Source organism: Cryptomeria japonica, chromosome 7 (genome assembly GCF_030272615.1).
Source record: "Cryptomeria japonica chromosome 7, Sugi_1.0, whole genome shotgun sequence".
Taxonomy (NCBI): Eukaryota; Viridiplantae; Streptophyta; class Pinopsida; order Cupressales; family Cupressaceae; genus Cryptomeria; species Cryptomeria japonica.
The window spans coordinates 591,339,615-591,355,601 of record NC_081411.1 but is presented as its reverse complement, the minus strand read 5'-3'; the positions used below and the strand labels follow the sequence as shown (position 1 = coordinate 591,355,601).

Sequence of the window (15,987 nt, the reverse complement as noted above, 5' to 3'; positions counted from 1 at the left end):
TACAAACACTGTCATAGAAAGACTGTTATGATGCTGAAAAAAGAACCTCCAGAAAAAGGAATGCAAGAGTGTTGATATCGTAAGTGGTAGAGTTATCATGTATTAGCTAATAATTATTTATTTAATTATTAGTCTATTATCCTTTATGCTTAAGCTAAACTTAGGCATTTAATAATATTGTAGGTATTTAATAATTATTAAATACACATTATCCTTTTAAGGTTTTTTAAGGGTTGCACACCTTTAGGGTTGCTAATATCCTTTTATAAGGATTGTATTATACTTTTTCATAAATTCCCTCTCTGAATGATATTCTTCTTCTTCAGAGCCATTATTATTTTTTCCTTCCATTATTCTCTTGTGACATGTATTTTTCTTGTAGGTGTTCTTGGGATCTTTAAAGTTATATTTCTCAGCTTCTTCATGGTCTCAGAGCCTACATCTACTACTTCTTATTCTTGATTTTTCAGAAGATTTTTTGGAGGAGGGTTTCAAGCTTTTTCATAGTTTTTTTATTTGGATCTACGATGCTTCTTTGTTTTTGGGCATTTTGAGCTCAAATAGACCTCACCATTGAGCTTAGAACACCCAAAAACCCCCATTTTCATATAAAATTTGTCTAATTTGGACAACTTCAGCTCTGACAAAAAAAAATTACTCTTTTTTGGGGACGAATTTAACAATTTTTTAAAGCACAAAAAGTGGAGGGGCGGGGGGGGGGGGGGGGGGGGGGGTGGTGTATGGCCTGCAACAGGATGTAGACCCTCCCCTCTAGCCCTCATGTCATGGTGCCTCTCGGCCACTGACGATACCTCTTCCACCTCCTGCTGTGGCCCTACCTCCTTCCCGTTGCTACCACCTAGGCCCGAGCCACTCCCATCTCCTAACCACCTCCTGTTGTGGCCCCACTGCCGCTGAGGCCCGAGCCACTCCCATCTCTCTACCGCCTCCATGCTCCTGATTGCCCTGCCACCATCGTTCACCAACTGTCGGCCCACATTCGGCCTTTGTCCGACCCTTTCTTGGCACCAACAATTATTTTCTAGCGCCTAGGATTATATTTTTCCGGCTCTAGAGATGTTTTCCAACAGTCAGCATCATTTTCTAGAAAGGGCAATTTTTTCGGTAGGGTATTTTTTTGACAATCGGATTTTTTTCAATCACTTTTTTCAGGCAACCTCTTTTTTTTCGACAGGTAGGGAATATTCTGCTGACATCAGCATGACATCATGTTGACGTCAGTGGTACAAACAACTTTGCATGACCCCTGAGACCCTCTTTGTGCCCTAAAAGAGGGTTTTTTGTTTGTTTTGGGCATACAATATCGTTTTTGGGCAAACAAGATACCATTAGAAAGTTGGTTTCATCTACTTTCTAGATTTGTGAATTTCATCACTTGATTTTTTTGCTGGTACATTCTATAGCCATTTCAAGTCAGAGGTGTTGTTTTCAGTCCCGAGCACAACTTTTTGTCAGTTTCTTCATTTTTCGCGATTCTTGCGGCGTTGGGATGGTGTTTCAGATCTCTTCACATCCATTCATGCACTTTTTCTATATTTTACTCTAGGTACATTTTATTCAGTTTTTTAAGTTTTCACACTTTGGTGAATTACTTGGACATTTGAGCTCCTAGAAACTTCTTGTTTGGGTGGAATAACTTGTTGTTGATTGTTCTTCATGTATTTCCATCCTTTTATCTTTTTTGAGCATTGTATACATCATTTTGTAAGCATTTCATTTTTTGCAAACACACTGAGATAAAGTGCCACTATGCCTTGCATGTTTGAGATCTTGCACATCTTGTGCCTTATTGTACTTGCACTACATTATAAAGTGTCATGAGGGGGTTTGATGTTTGCCTTGTTTTCTATCTACCTTGTCAAGTGAGTGTTCCTTCTACGACATTAGCCTCATGATGTGTGTCAAATGAGTGTTCCTTTCATGACACTAGCCTTTATATGTGTTTGTCCTTTTCATTGCACTCTCGATGTTCTTGTTCTTTGTCATACAATTTTTCTTGGCATTCAATTTTAGTGTACATGTCGCCTCTCCCTTGTCACTATTGGTTATTGGTTCTAATGCTTCCTTGGTTTGTTGGAGTACACTCTTTCATTCCTATTTTTGGAGGCAACATTTCATCTTCGATTGATCAGCTCTTTAGACTTTGGTGTTTTTTTCCATCTGTATCTTTGAGTTCAGTTGTTTGCCTTTGTTTGCCATCTGATTCGAGTAGTGTTATTTGAGGGCACTCATGCAGATTATAGTCTTCTCTACATTATCATCTTCTATTTCAATGGAGGTTCTTTAGATCAACAGTTATTCTTCGATAGTGTTTGTAGGTTCTTCATGCTTTAGTGATTCTTCCGCTCTTCTTTTGTTCCTATCTTTTCAAACATTCTTGTTTGGAGGCTTCTTCATTCCTTCACTTGCTTTTTTCATCTCTTTTTGGAGTAGAGTTTCTTCCCACATGGTTTTCTCTATTTCTCTGCTTTACAAAGATCTTTTGTACTTGGGTACATCATCAGGCTTTGTTGTTGGGACCCAAATTTGTCTTCCTCGGGTAGTTGCATTTTTTTCTTCATGCATTTAGTTTGTTAGTTACTCCCTGAGTTCATCTTAAGGGGGGGTGTTCATGCACTATCTAATAATTATTTATTTAATTATTAGTCTATTATCCTCTACACTTAAGCTAAACTAAGGCATTTAATGATATTGTAGGTATTTAATAATTATTTTAATTATTAAATACACATTATCCCTTTAGGGTTTCTTTAGGGTTCCACAACTTTATGGTTGCTAATATCCTTTTATAAGGATTGTATTGTACTTTTTCATAAATTCCCTCTTTGAATGATATTCTTCTTATTTGGAGCCATTATTGTTTTTTGCCTCCATTCTTCTCTTGTGACAAGTATTTTGCTTACAGGTGTTCTTGGGATCTTTGAAGTTATATTTCTTAACTTCTTCAGTAAGAATTCCATCTCACCGACAAAGAATGGGTAAATGGTTGTGATGCGTCTCATAGTATATAGGAATAAATACGTAAGTGATCCATCTCACAAACAATGCATGGGTAAATGATCCTGCATCTCCTAGTACATAGGAACAAGTACTGAATACAAAGAACACTCCAATGAAAACCATGGAAGAATTAGCAACAATAGTAGAAACCCCCTCATAATGTTGATAAGGGAGAGTAAGACATGTACATTGAATCTGAATGCTATTCTCCATGATGCTAAAAAAAATAGAGATGTGTGCCAAAAACATGGAACTCCGATCACAGGAGGATAGAATAAGGCCAAGAAGTCACTGATTACTTCAGAAAGAAGAGTTAGTTAGATGGAAAGCTATCTGCAAAAATGGACCTGAGATCTGGATAGAGCGTTGAATCACCTTTCCAATGATATCTTGTTTGCGAAAAATAGAGTCTGGATGCACAAGTGCAAACTGCAAATTTTGATTTCATCTAGCAAAAAAACTTGCAAAATGAAAAAATCAGAAAAATATACATCCATCTCTGCTTCAGGCTTGAAAAGAGCTTTCCAATGGTATATGGTTTTTCAAAAACTGACAATGTATGCTCAAGTTATGTGCAAAGAACAAACCACTATTTTTTTGAACTTTTAAGGGCTAAAAATAGAGACAATCAAACTAAATTTAGAAGAGCTCCAAATTTAGTGGGTCCGTACTGATGACGTCAGCATGATTTTCAGCGCTGATGCAATGTATTTTTTCTGCAAATGGCACACTTTCTACTTTTTTAATTTAAAAAAACTTTTTGAAAAACATGCACCCACTTGATTTTTTAATTTTTCTTTTTTAAATTAAAAAACCGAGCTATCTAATTTTTTTGGAAACATTTCTAAAGCATATGTAGGTATGGCTGTACAGATTTTCATGCGTTGAAAAGTGTGTGAATAATTTTTTTTGCCCTCAATGCTCCCATCACAAAAATAGGCAAATTATATATCAAATATCATGGAATAAGCCTTCTGAATCCAACCATGAGGTCCTTTTGGGCCCAAAAATCCTCAAACTTTGAACCCTTGCAAAATGGACTCTTTATAACGGATTTCAAAAAAATGAAAGATAATTCCAACTTTCACAAGCCTTCTAGAACTAATGGTGAGCTCGAAAATAACCCAAGATGAACAATTTTCCATGTAAATGTAAATAATCTAAAAAAAAAAGACCAAGAATATCAAATTTGGAGCTCTAATACCATCTTCGAATTTGTGAAATGCGAATCCCACAAGCCCAATTATCTTCTGCAAGAATACTTGTCACACAATAAAAGAAAATTAAACAGCAAAGAGAATTGAAGACAACTAACAATAATTGAATGTATTGCTTTGAAATTGCTTAATTACAAAGAAGGATACAACATCCTTATAAAGAAATCTAACTCTAAAGATAGAAACCCTAAATGGCAGAGTCTACAAGATAGACTGAGAGTTAAAATAGAATGCATGAATTAGTCATCTATGCACAAAAATAATAATAAACTAATTACTGCATGATACTCTCCAAATTCTAAACATAGTTTACTTTTCCTAGTTTGCATTTTGCATGGAGATAAATATTAATTAATTATTCATAATTAATTAATTAACTAAATAATAAATTATTTAGTGAATTAATACAATTAAGTGAATAATTAATATATGAATTATTTATTCTGACACCCCCTTGAATGCACAACTGGGAGAGAGACAAATATATATGAAAAAACATACAAAGATGAATGCATGATGGGTCCCAGCCTAAAGATTGATGAGGTACCCATGAACAAACATGCAAGTTTCTCAAAAATAGAGAAAAGGAGAAAACCTTGAATGGGAACAAATATCCTCTCCAAAAGACAAATAAAAAGACAAGCATGAAGAAATATGAAGTATGAAGAAGTTCCAAACACTGTCGTAGAAAGACTGTTATGATGCTGAAAAAATAAACTCCAGGAAAAAGAATGCAAGAGTGTCAGTATGGTAAGTACTCCATCTCATTGACAATGCATGGGTAAATGGTCGTGATGCATCTCATAGTACATAGGAATAAATACGTAAGTGATCAATCTCATAGACAATGCATGGGTAAATGGCCTTGCATCTCCTAGTACATAGGAACAAGTACTGAATACAAAGAACACTCCAACACAAAACCAAGGAAGTGTTAGCAACAATAGTAGAAACCCCTTCATAATGATGACAAGGGAGAGTAAGACAGGTACACTGAATCTGAATGCTATTCTCCATGATGCTAAAAAAAATAGAGAGGTGTGCCAAAAAGATGGAGCTCCAATCATAGGAGGACAAAATAAGGCCAGGAAGTCACTGATTACTTTGGCAAGAAGAGTTAGTGGGATGGAAAGCTATCTGCAAAAATGGACTTGAGATCTAGATAGAGCACTAAATCACTTTTCCAACGATATCTCATTTGCAAAAAACGAAGTCTGGATGCACAAGATATGCCCTGAGAGTGCAAATTGCAACTTCTGATTTCAACTGGCAAAAAAAATTGCAAAATGAAAAAAATCAGAAAACTATACCTCCATCTCTAGTTTGATCTCGGAAAGAGATTTTCAATGGTATATGGTTTTTCAAAAAATGACTCTGTATGCTCAAGTTATGAGCAAAATAACAACCATTGCTTTTTTGAACTTTGAAGGGCTAAAACTAGAGAAAATCAAACTAAATTTAGAAGAGCTCCAAATTTAGTGGGTCCATACCGATGACGTCAGCGCTGATACAATGTATTTTTGTGGCAAAGGGTTGACTTTTTTTTTTTTAATTAAAAAAAACTTTTTGAAAAACACGCACCCACTTGATTTTTTTATTTTTTATTTTTTAAATTAAAAAACCAAGCTATCAATTTTATTTTTTTGACTAGCTAGTTGTTTTTTTTTGGAAAATTTTCTGACGCAGGTGCAGCAACAGCCTTATGGATTTTTGTGCCTCAAAAAGCATGCTAATGAAAATTTTTGCCCCCAATGCTCCTGTAAAAAAAATAGGCAAATTATATATCAAAATTCATGGAATCCGCCTTCTGAATCCAATCGTGATGTCTTTTTGGGCCTAAAAGCCCTTGAACTTTGAACCCTTGGAAAATGGACTCTGAATATCAGATTTCAACGAAACAAAAGGCAATCCTAACTTTCTCAGGCCTTATAGATTTAATGGTGAGCTCCAAAATAATCCAAGATAAATAATTTTTCGTTTAAATGTAAATAATATTCAAAAAAGTGAACAAGAATATTCAGATTTGGAGCTCTGATACCATGTTAGAAGTCGTGAAATGTGAATCCCACAAACCCAGTTATCTTCTGCAATAATACCTGTCACACAATAAGAGAAATTTGAACAAGAAAGAGAATTGAAGACAATTAACAGTAATTGAATGTATTTCTTTGAATTGATTAATTAGAAAGAAGGATACAAAATCCTTATAAAGAAATCTAACTCTAAATATAGAAACCCTAAATGGTGGAGTCTACAAGATAGCCTAAGAGTTAAAATAGAATGCATTAATTAGTCTTGTATGCACAAAAAACATAATAGACTAATTAATGCATGATACTCTCCAAATTCTAAACATAGTTTGCTTTTCCTAGTTTGCATTATGCATGGAGATAAATATTAATTAATTATTCGTAATTAATTATTTAGTGAATTAATGCAATTAAGTGAATAATTAATATATGAATTATTTATTCCAACATTAACTAGAAGTGAAAATGAATTAAATTAATTTATATTTGATTTAAGGTAAATCAAAATATAATGTTAACAAAAAATGAAAGTTCAAACAAAAAATAATCATATACGAGATGCAAAGCTCCCAGTCTTAGATATCAATACATAGTATGGATGTCTTTGTGTTGTCTTGTTGGCCCTATACAGTTAATTTGTAAACTTCAAGAATCTTTGTCTTCAGTAATTAAAACATGTCTAATCTATACACACAAAAATAGAAAAAATATTGGGGCTTGTTTAGGGGCTTTCCTCAATCAAATCCCCATTTGGGTGTTTCCACCTCCATAGATAACTAGTGATAAAGATAAAATTATAAAATTATAAACGATAACTTTTGAAACTTGGTTATATTAGGAGTTCAAAAGAAAATATACAATGATAAAATAAATATATGATGTCAATTATGGTCTATAAGGAAAATCAGCATAAGATTTCATAGCTTTGATAAATGATAAATTGATCTATCAAGATTTAAAGATAAAAAGGATAAACAAAGAGTATTCCCATAACTTGGTCTTCCCTCCCAATATTTTCAATGGATTTTATGATATGAATCAAATTGAGGAAGCTCAAGTTGTAGTATTCTTGAAATGATAAAAGAAATTAAATACTTTCTATGAGAATAGAAAAGATGAGAAGATTTCAATAGAGTTTTTCCTTAGAGAGTGAGAGTTTTTCTTGCTTAAAAGGGTGTAAGATCACCTCACAAAATGAGAAGAGAAAGTTTTGTTTACATAAATGGGTAGGAGAAGGCATTGCCATCTCATTTGGGTATTATGACATGGATCATAAATGACCCTTATGGTGTGCACACTAAAAAATACATGGGCTTTTGATCACACATGCATGTGATCTAGTGGATATCCAATATAGATCTAGATCTCACAAGATACAGTGAGGTCACAAGCGCACCTACTTGTTTGACATCAAATATTTAGTAACTCATTTTTTGGAGATAGATTTCTTATTAGCTACACAATAGAGACATATTATGGTAGCCTTATAGAGCCATGAGAGTATGACCAAGAATAGAAAGATAGATGGATCACATGTAGCAAGATCACCTCTTACTCACAACTACATCATCATCTCATTTTACTACAAAAATATCATCAAATAGTTTTGCATAGTTCAATAGGTGCCTCCAACCATAGCCACATATATTCATTTGTATTAGAGCATGGTCAAGGAATGAGATATCTCTCATCCCACTATCATCAAGGTATCACGTAGTGACATAAAAATTAAGGGAAAGAATGAGCATCCATCATTAGATGTGGATGATGTTGGAGTTACCTAGGGGTTTATTTTCTAATGGTGAGATTTTTTTTCTTAACCCATTTTTCAAGAGGATGCCCCCAAAGGGGATCCTGATATTTAGGTCTTAGAGGAGGAGACCATTAGTGAAGAGGAGGAATAAGATAAGATGAGATAAGGAGAAGGAGAGGTCCCACATATGGTGGAGGCTGGCCCCTTCTAGAAACAACACCTTTAGTTATATTTCTTTGATTGCAACATCCTTGAGGTAGATACAGTGAGGTGAGTCAAGTGGTACAAATAACATAGTGAGACTACTGTCTAAAACTACCACCAACCCTAGCATCACATCCAAAAGAGAACCTACACCTTAAGATCCACATTGGTAGCTTCGATACCCAAGTGACTTTATGCTTAGAATTTTCATATATCTATCATAGAATAAAATATAATGAATTGATGCTATTGTATATGATTTAATTTGTATGTTGTGTTACTTGTGTATGTTGTTTCAATTTTTTAGTGTGGACATTAGATTGGCTCAAATTTATTAATTGAGTCATTGAAAATATAATATCAATTGCATAGCTTGAGGGCCCTATGCAAAACTCTTACAAACCTCAATTAATTTTCAATAAATATGTTCCTCTCTAAAATTTGTAATACAAAGTGTAACAAATTAGAAGAGAGGAAAAAGAGTCCATGAAAAATTAGTGTAATCTAGGAAGATGTAAGTGTGTAATTATGTAAACAATATGAAATGATGTTGATTAAATACCATTTATAGTATTTTATGACAAAAAAATAGAAAAATTGAATGAAAAGAATGAAAAATATTAGACTATTTAGATAATCATCAAGGAATAGATGGTTTCTCATGGTATGAGAAAATTCTAAAATAAAAATAGCCCCAATAGTGCACTATTGGTAGATATGGGAAGTTATGTTGACCCTAATCTAATAGTTAGATACATGATAAGGAATGCAAATACACAATTAGTTGGGCAAAGTGTTATTCCACCAATATATGGATATGAATCCCTAATATTCCACTCCAATTTTGATTTGAAATATATTTTGAAGTGATTGGCAATACATTGGGATTTTTTTTGGCTAAAGATGAAGAATCCTCTAATTTATTTAACATCACATTCACCTAAATTCTACTTAATCTAGATACCTCCAAATTTTACTTAAAACTATTGATCATATTAGGAGTTAAACTTTGAACTATGAGGGATTTTCTTTTCATTGTTATAGGTGTTTTAGCAGTAGCCACATTGCTATAAATTTCTCCAAATGAAAACTAGTTGGATAGGTCACATTATGGAAAGATGATTTCCTTCACTAGTATTGAAATTTTCATCTTCCCAAGATAGTATACCAAAAAAGAAAATTCCAAAGGAATGCCCTAAAAGGATGATGAATCTTGAGATTAGGAATAAAGAAAATTCATGTATTGGATTGTAATACTTACCTATAGAAATCAAAGAGTTACCTCCTCTTGGCGTGGGAAGTGTTAACCCTTCAAAAATAATAGTTTATGAGCCAAACAAGTTTGATACCACAAATAGAGGTTCCAAAAGAGACAAACAATGAATCAAAATCTCTAAAGGAAGGACATGCCATTACATTAGCTACTAATGTTGCATCCATGGATATTGGCATTGCAAATGAAGGTTGGATAATTGTACAAAGGAAAATAAAAGACTTATCTGCCCACAACATGATTCTTTATTCTCACTCCAAATGTAGCACTAACACTTTCATTTTTGTGATATATTTTAATGAGATCTTTTTGGACACTATTGGTTAATGTAATGTATTCCTATTTATGAGTCTGATGCACTTGTTCCTTTTGGTTAATTTTATAGTAATGTATTGACATAAATATTCCCAAACTTGTAGCCTAGTAGTGGCATAAAGCTTGCAAGCACACTTGTTGAACAAGAGCTTGGAGCATGAAGACATGAGCATGAATGCCAATATCTTCAATACAAAGGTTCAAGTCTTCGAATGCATTGGATCCACAAGATCACAATATGTGTGATCACAATGGCCCAATAGAAGTTTGAACCTAGGTGGCTATAACAATGCTATGATTTAACCATCACACTATGACATAAATGATTATTCACATTGTTTGTTTTATTTTTATCTTATTTTGATATTTTTTGTCAACACCCTCATACTACTAGCATATGTATTTGATAATATATATAAATTATGCTGAGAGATATCCTTCTTGAGGTGACTGTTCTATTTTTATGTAAAAAAATTGATTAAAAAATACACTTTAAGAAGAATATCTCTCAGTATATTCTATATATATTAAAATTATTCTATCATTGTTGTCATTATAATTATTCTATCACTATAATTATCCCACTTGACATACCAACTCTCTAAGATATTTTAAATAAGTTTATTTTATTTTTATCTTATTTTCATATTTTTTGTCAACACCCTCATACTAGTAGCATATGTATTTGATAATATATATAAATTATGCTAAGAGATATCCTTCTTAGGTGACTATTATATTTTCATGTTAAAAGTTGATTAAAAAACACACCTCAAGAAGAATATCTCTCAGTATAGTCTATATATATTAAAATGATTTGATTAAAAAATACACCTCAAGAAGGATATCTCTCAGCATATTCTACATATATTAAAATGATTCTATCATTGTTGTCATTATAATTATTCTATCACTATAATTATTCCACTTGACACACTAACTCTCTAAGATATCTTAAATAAGTCTAATTAAACCTATTTAAAATATTTATACTTATTATAAAACTATAGTGTACATATTAAATTGTATCATATTTTATACTATTTTAAATTATCTATTCAAAACATCCATAATCATTTAAACCTAACTAAACTATCTATATCTATTATAAAACTATATTTTACATATTAGATTGTATCATGTTTTATATTATTTTAAACAAATTTACTTAAAACATGTATAAAAGTAGAATTACATGTCATTTTTTAAACATTTATATACTATGGAGACAATTTATTGGTCTGTTATGAAATTTATTTATAAAATATTATTTCTAATCATCCATAATAAATACCGCAATTCATGGCTTCAAAGAATCACGAATGCTCTCTACCATGCTCTAGCACATGAGAGATTAGAAAAACAATGTATATATCCTGTAGTTTGGTTTTTCATGACGTACTTTTCTTATTCGGAACATTTTGTTTGCCTCTTTGCCGATGGTATGGTTGGAAATTGTTGTACGGTTGTTTGCCTACTCCCTATTTTAATGCAATCTTGAACTGCATTGATTTGTGAGAGAAGGATCAAGCAAATTCATCCAAGTAGAGAGATGGATTTCTTGGGTGCGCGTTCATCCTACACTTACAGTAAGAGTAGATGGTGTGCACCCAAGTTACAGATCTCTATTAGGGCATTGAAGTTTAGGGCTATGGCGGTCAAGGAGGAGAGCAACGCCAAATCCACTCAAGCCCAAACTATAAAACTAAAGATTGGTATGCTTGGATTTGGAAGTTTTGGGCAGTTTTTGGCAAACACCATGATCAAACAGGGGCATTCTATCATTGCAACTTCACGCTCTGACTACACCCATATTTGTGAAAACATGGGGATTCAATTCTTCAGGTAACTTGTAACTATCTTATCATAACCCTCTTTTTATGGATTAATAGTTAACGATGATGTTATTAGAATTCATTCATTCATTTTTCTTTGCAATCGTTAGTTTTCAAGTGTACGTAGATTAAAGCTACGTGTAATATTACATGGATCGTCATTAAAACTCATTCATTCATTCTTCTTTGCACCTGCTGTTTTCGTGCAAGTATATTTAGATTAAAGCTAAGTGCATTATTACAGGGATCATGATGACTTTTGTGAGGAGCATCCCGAAGTTATTGTGCTAAGCACATCAATTCTATCTGCGGAAGAAACTATGCGGTCATTGCCGCTACATCGCCTTAAAAGAAACACGTTGTTTGTTGACGTCCTCTCCGTCAAAGAGTTTCCACGGCAGCTCTTACTTCAAGTACATACAATTTTCTCTTCAATTAATCATTCAATGGTGCATTTTGATCTCTGGATAGAAATTGCGCCCAATGTCTTATATTTATGTTTTAGATGGTGGTGTAGGTTTTGCCTCAAGAATGTAGAATTTTGTGCACTCATCCCATGTTTGTGCCTAATGTTTCATATTTATGGTTTCGATGGTGGTGTAGGTTTTGCCTCAAGAATGTGGAATTTTGTGCACTCATCCCATGTTTGGGCCAGAAAGTGGCAAACATGGCTGGGCTAGCCTACCCTTGGTTTATGACAAAGTTCGTCCAGGACTTTCTCCACAAAAATGTGATAACTTCTTAAACATATTTAGAGCGGAGGTGATAAGACTATTCTTAAAAATCAAATAATTCAATAGTGATCCTTCATAATAATAATTAGGACAATAGAGTTTTAAAGACTGATAACATTGTCATATGTTTCATCTACATGTTATTATCAGGGATGTAGAATGGTAGAGATGTCGTGTGCAGAACATGACCGTCATGCTGCTGAAAGCCAATTCATAACTCATACAGTGGGAAGGTAAACATGATGACTTTTAGATGGTTTATTTGAAATAGCACTAGATTCTCTAATAGAATTGATCCATTAATAAAAATTTAAATAAACCACATAAACAAATCAAAACTTAAAAATATGTTATCTAAAAAAATGATATTGATCGCAGGATTTTGTCACAACTGAACTTGGAATCCACCCCTATCAATACAAAGGGCTATGAAACACTCCTCAACTTGGTAAGGAATAACCATGGCATTCAAGTTCCATTAATTTACATTTATTAATATCATGTATTGACGTAATCTTAATGTGTTTGTAGACAAACAACACCGTGAGTGACAGTTTTGATCTTTACTATGGATTATTCATGTACAACATCAACTCTACTGATCAAATTGAGAAGCTAGATTGTGCCTTTGAAGCCATCAAAAAAGAATTGCATGGTCAGTTGCACCACGTTTTGTGGAAGAAAATGCTACAAAAATTACCCGAGCAATTATCGAAACCTAGCTTCGATAGTTTGGCCGCAAAAAGTTATCTGCCTTCAAATTATATGTTTTAGTGTTGATGATCTACTTTTAATAAAAATATTAAATATAAAAAACTAATTAAAATATTAAAACATATATATTTTGGAAAGTTCATTTATAGATCTATAAAAGAGTATTTTTATATTTCAAAAAAAATATTATTTATAAGGCGTAAGTGCACAAAGATGGTGGTCAAAATGGGGGTATAAGTGGAAAAGTTTTTTCAGAAATCAAGTGAACCTGAACTTTGAGGCAAAATTTGAAAGTTATCCACTCAAGATATGAAGATAATCAAAGAACAAATATTGTATTACTCTGAATTTAGTCTCCAAACTATTAAACTTTTTCAAAATTGGATAAGATTAAGGGGGTCAAATCCTTCGCGCACGAAAAATAGACCTTGATTTTTTCTTAAAAACATAACATAGCATCTGACGTGGGGATAAAAAAAGTAATAGTTAGATGTAGTATTTTGACAAATCCATTGGCCGAAAGATATTTAAGAGTGAGCACTAGAAGTTGTGTATTTTTTTGTTGAGTATTTTTTTTTATGATTTTTCCAATCGAGCACATCTTGAAAATTAGGTACTTGTTCGTGCGCAAAGCATAACTTGCACTAAAAAAATTGAAAATACATTTTTTTGTTTTAAATTGTAAAGAATCAAGTGCACTACAATAATATATTAAGTTTTTTAAATTTGGATAAGTAGATCCAAATTTATTAAAAAAATGGTACACGTATATCTGTGAGAACTATGGAGACACTCGTAAAAGAAATTCAATAATAATATGTTATTGTTGTTCAAATTTTAAAAAAATTATATGGTTACAAATCTCAGAAGATGAGTGATAATATGGTGGCAATTTTAGAAATACCCACTTGATGAAATGTAAACCTGATGATGACAAAGTCGAGAAACCAAGTTGATAAAATAAAACAGTCAAAAATGAGGGAAATGGAGGGAAATCAAACTTCCAACCCGTAGATTTGTCATCCAGGCCTATTTTCAAGCCTAAACAGTCAAAAGCGCGTACAGGGTACCTATGGTATAAGAAGTGCATACGAGTTGTCTTTACTATAAACAGTGCATATGCTTTACTTTTGTTTAAAATTTGGGAGTGTGTATAATATGATATTGTATATATAATATATATATATATGTATATAATAATATATAATATATTAAGTATATATATACACACATATGTGTGTATGTCTGTGTACTCTCTCTCTCTCTCTCTCTCTCTCTCTCTCTCTCTCTCTCTCTGGGTATGTGCAGGATCATGGTGTGCCAAAACAAGCCCTTAAGTGGCAATGAAATTTAAAAAAATCAGAGTTATGCAACTTGACATGAAAATTTGAATAAGTTGTGAACATTATTTTGAAAATATGTAAGAAGAGAATATATAGAAAATTGAATGTAGTTTCTAAGCTACTAGTTGTTTTTTGGAAAAAAATAATCCTATTTGATGAAAATTTCAAATTTCAATGCAATGGTACCAAAATTTCAGGAAAAAAAAAAGAAGTACACGTAAGTCTGACCACCCTAATCACAATAAAATCATAATATTTTTTTATAATATTTATAATAAAAGTATTAGACTCATGTCCGAATGTGACACATATTTTTTTTTAATTTTTTATAAAGCAAATAATTATTTGTGAATTTTTTACTACAACTTTTCAGAAATTCAGAAACTCCTACGTCTGACCACCTTAACTTGGTCAAAACCTTATGAAATTTAATTTTTTTTAATTTTTCCCTATAGTAGACAAAGCATAGGATGTGATGCATGTTTCAGATTCAAAAAATGTTATACCGTTTGAAAGTTATGAGTGTTTTTCAATCAGTATATCAATCAGGACTATTGTCAGAATTCAATTAGAAAATAAATAATAATTATTTATTAAATTTGAAATAAGACAATCCTTATATTGTTGGAAAGTTGGGAACGTCCTTTAAAAACCCTTTTCATTTTATCAATTTTGGCTACAAAAAAAAGTCGTCAGCCACCAGTGTAAAGTCTGGAAAATCAAGGAATACTAAAAAACACGTTTTTTCAGTTGACTTTCCAGGCTTGTCACTTCCAAGCCAAATACCAAAGCATTCCCGAGCCGAAATTTGAAATTTGAAAATTTGACTGCAAAAATTGGATATCCGATTATATCGGATATCCGATTTTAATCAATAAATTCTCTAATTAGATTTGTTTATTAATATATTACTATATTAATTTATAAATAAATTAGTATATGATATTAGGGAGAGGGAGAGGGAGAGGGGGGAGGGGGGGAAGAGAGAGAGAGAGAGAGAGAGAGAGAGAGAGAGAGAGAGGGATAGAGAGAGCTTAGGGGGGGAGAGAGAGAGAGAGAGAGAGAGAGAGAGAGAGAGAGAGAGATATGGAGAGAATAGGGGAGAGGGGTAGAGAGAGATTAGGGGAGAGAGAGAGAGGGAGAGAGGGGGGGAGGGGATGGAAGGTATAGAGAGATAAAGAGATTAGCGGAGAGAGAGAGAGAGAGATTAGGTGAGAGGGATAGAGAGAGATTAGTGGAGAGATTAGGGGAGAGACAAACAGATAGACAGAGGGAGAGAGATGGGGAGGGGGAAGGGAGAGATAGAGAGAGAGATAGATGGAGAGATTAGGAAAGAGGGATAGAGAGAGATTAGGGGAGAGAGAGAGAGAGAGAAGGAGGGGGAGAGAGAGATTAGGGGAGAGAGAGAGATTAAGACACCATAGGACCCAAAGTGACCCAATATGATGTCATAACAGGTCGTATGGCATCCTAAGGGGTCATAAGGGTTCATGGGACACCATATGACCCCTAAGGACAACATACGACCCCTTATGACACCATATGGTG

At 33.1% G+C, this 15,987-nt stretch overlaps 1 protein-coding gene across 1 annotated transcript in view; it reads left to right on the top strand.

The window, feature by feature from the left end:
- The first annotated feature begins 11,464 nt into the window (after positions 1–11,464).
- The window catches only part of LOC131049499 (arogenate dehydrogenase 1, chloroplastic), a 96,480-nt gene continuing 91,957 nt past the window's right edge, over positions 11,465–15,987 (top strand). Inside the window, exons 1-6 of the mRNA XM_059208809.1 lie at positions 11,465–11,658; positions 11,893–12,061; positions 12,252–12,410; positions 12,533–12,615; positions 12,761–12,830; positions 12,914–13,149. Of these exons, the coding sequence (XP_059064792.1) occupies positions 11,465–11,658; positions 11,893–12,061; positions 12,252–12,410; positions 12,533–12,615; positions 12,761–12,830; positions 12,914–13,149 (911 nt within the window). The remainder of the gene's footprint in view (positions 11,659–11,892; positions 12,062–12,251; positions 12,411–12,532; positions 12,616–12,760; positions 12,831–12,913; positions 13,150–15,987) is intronic.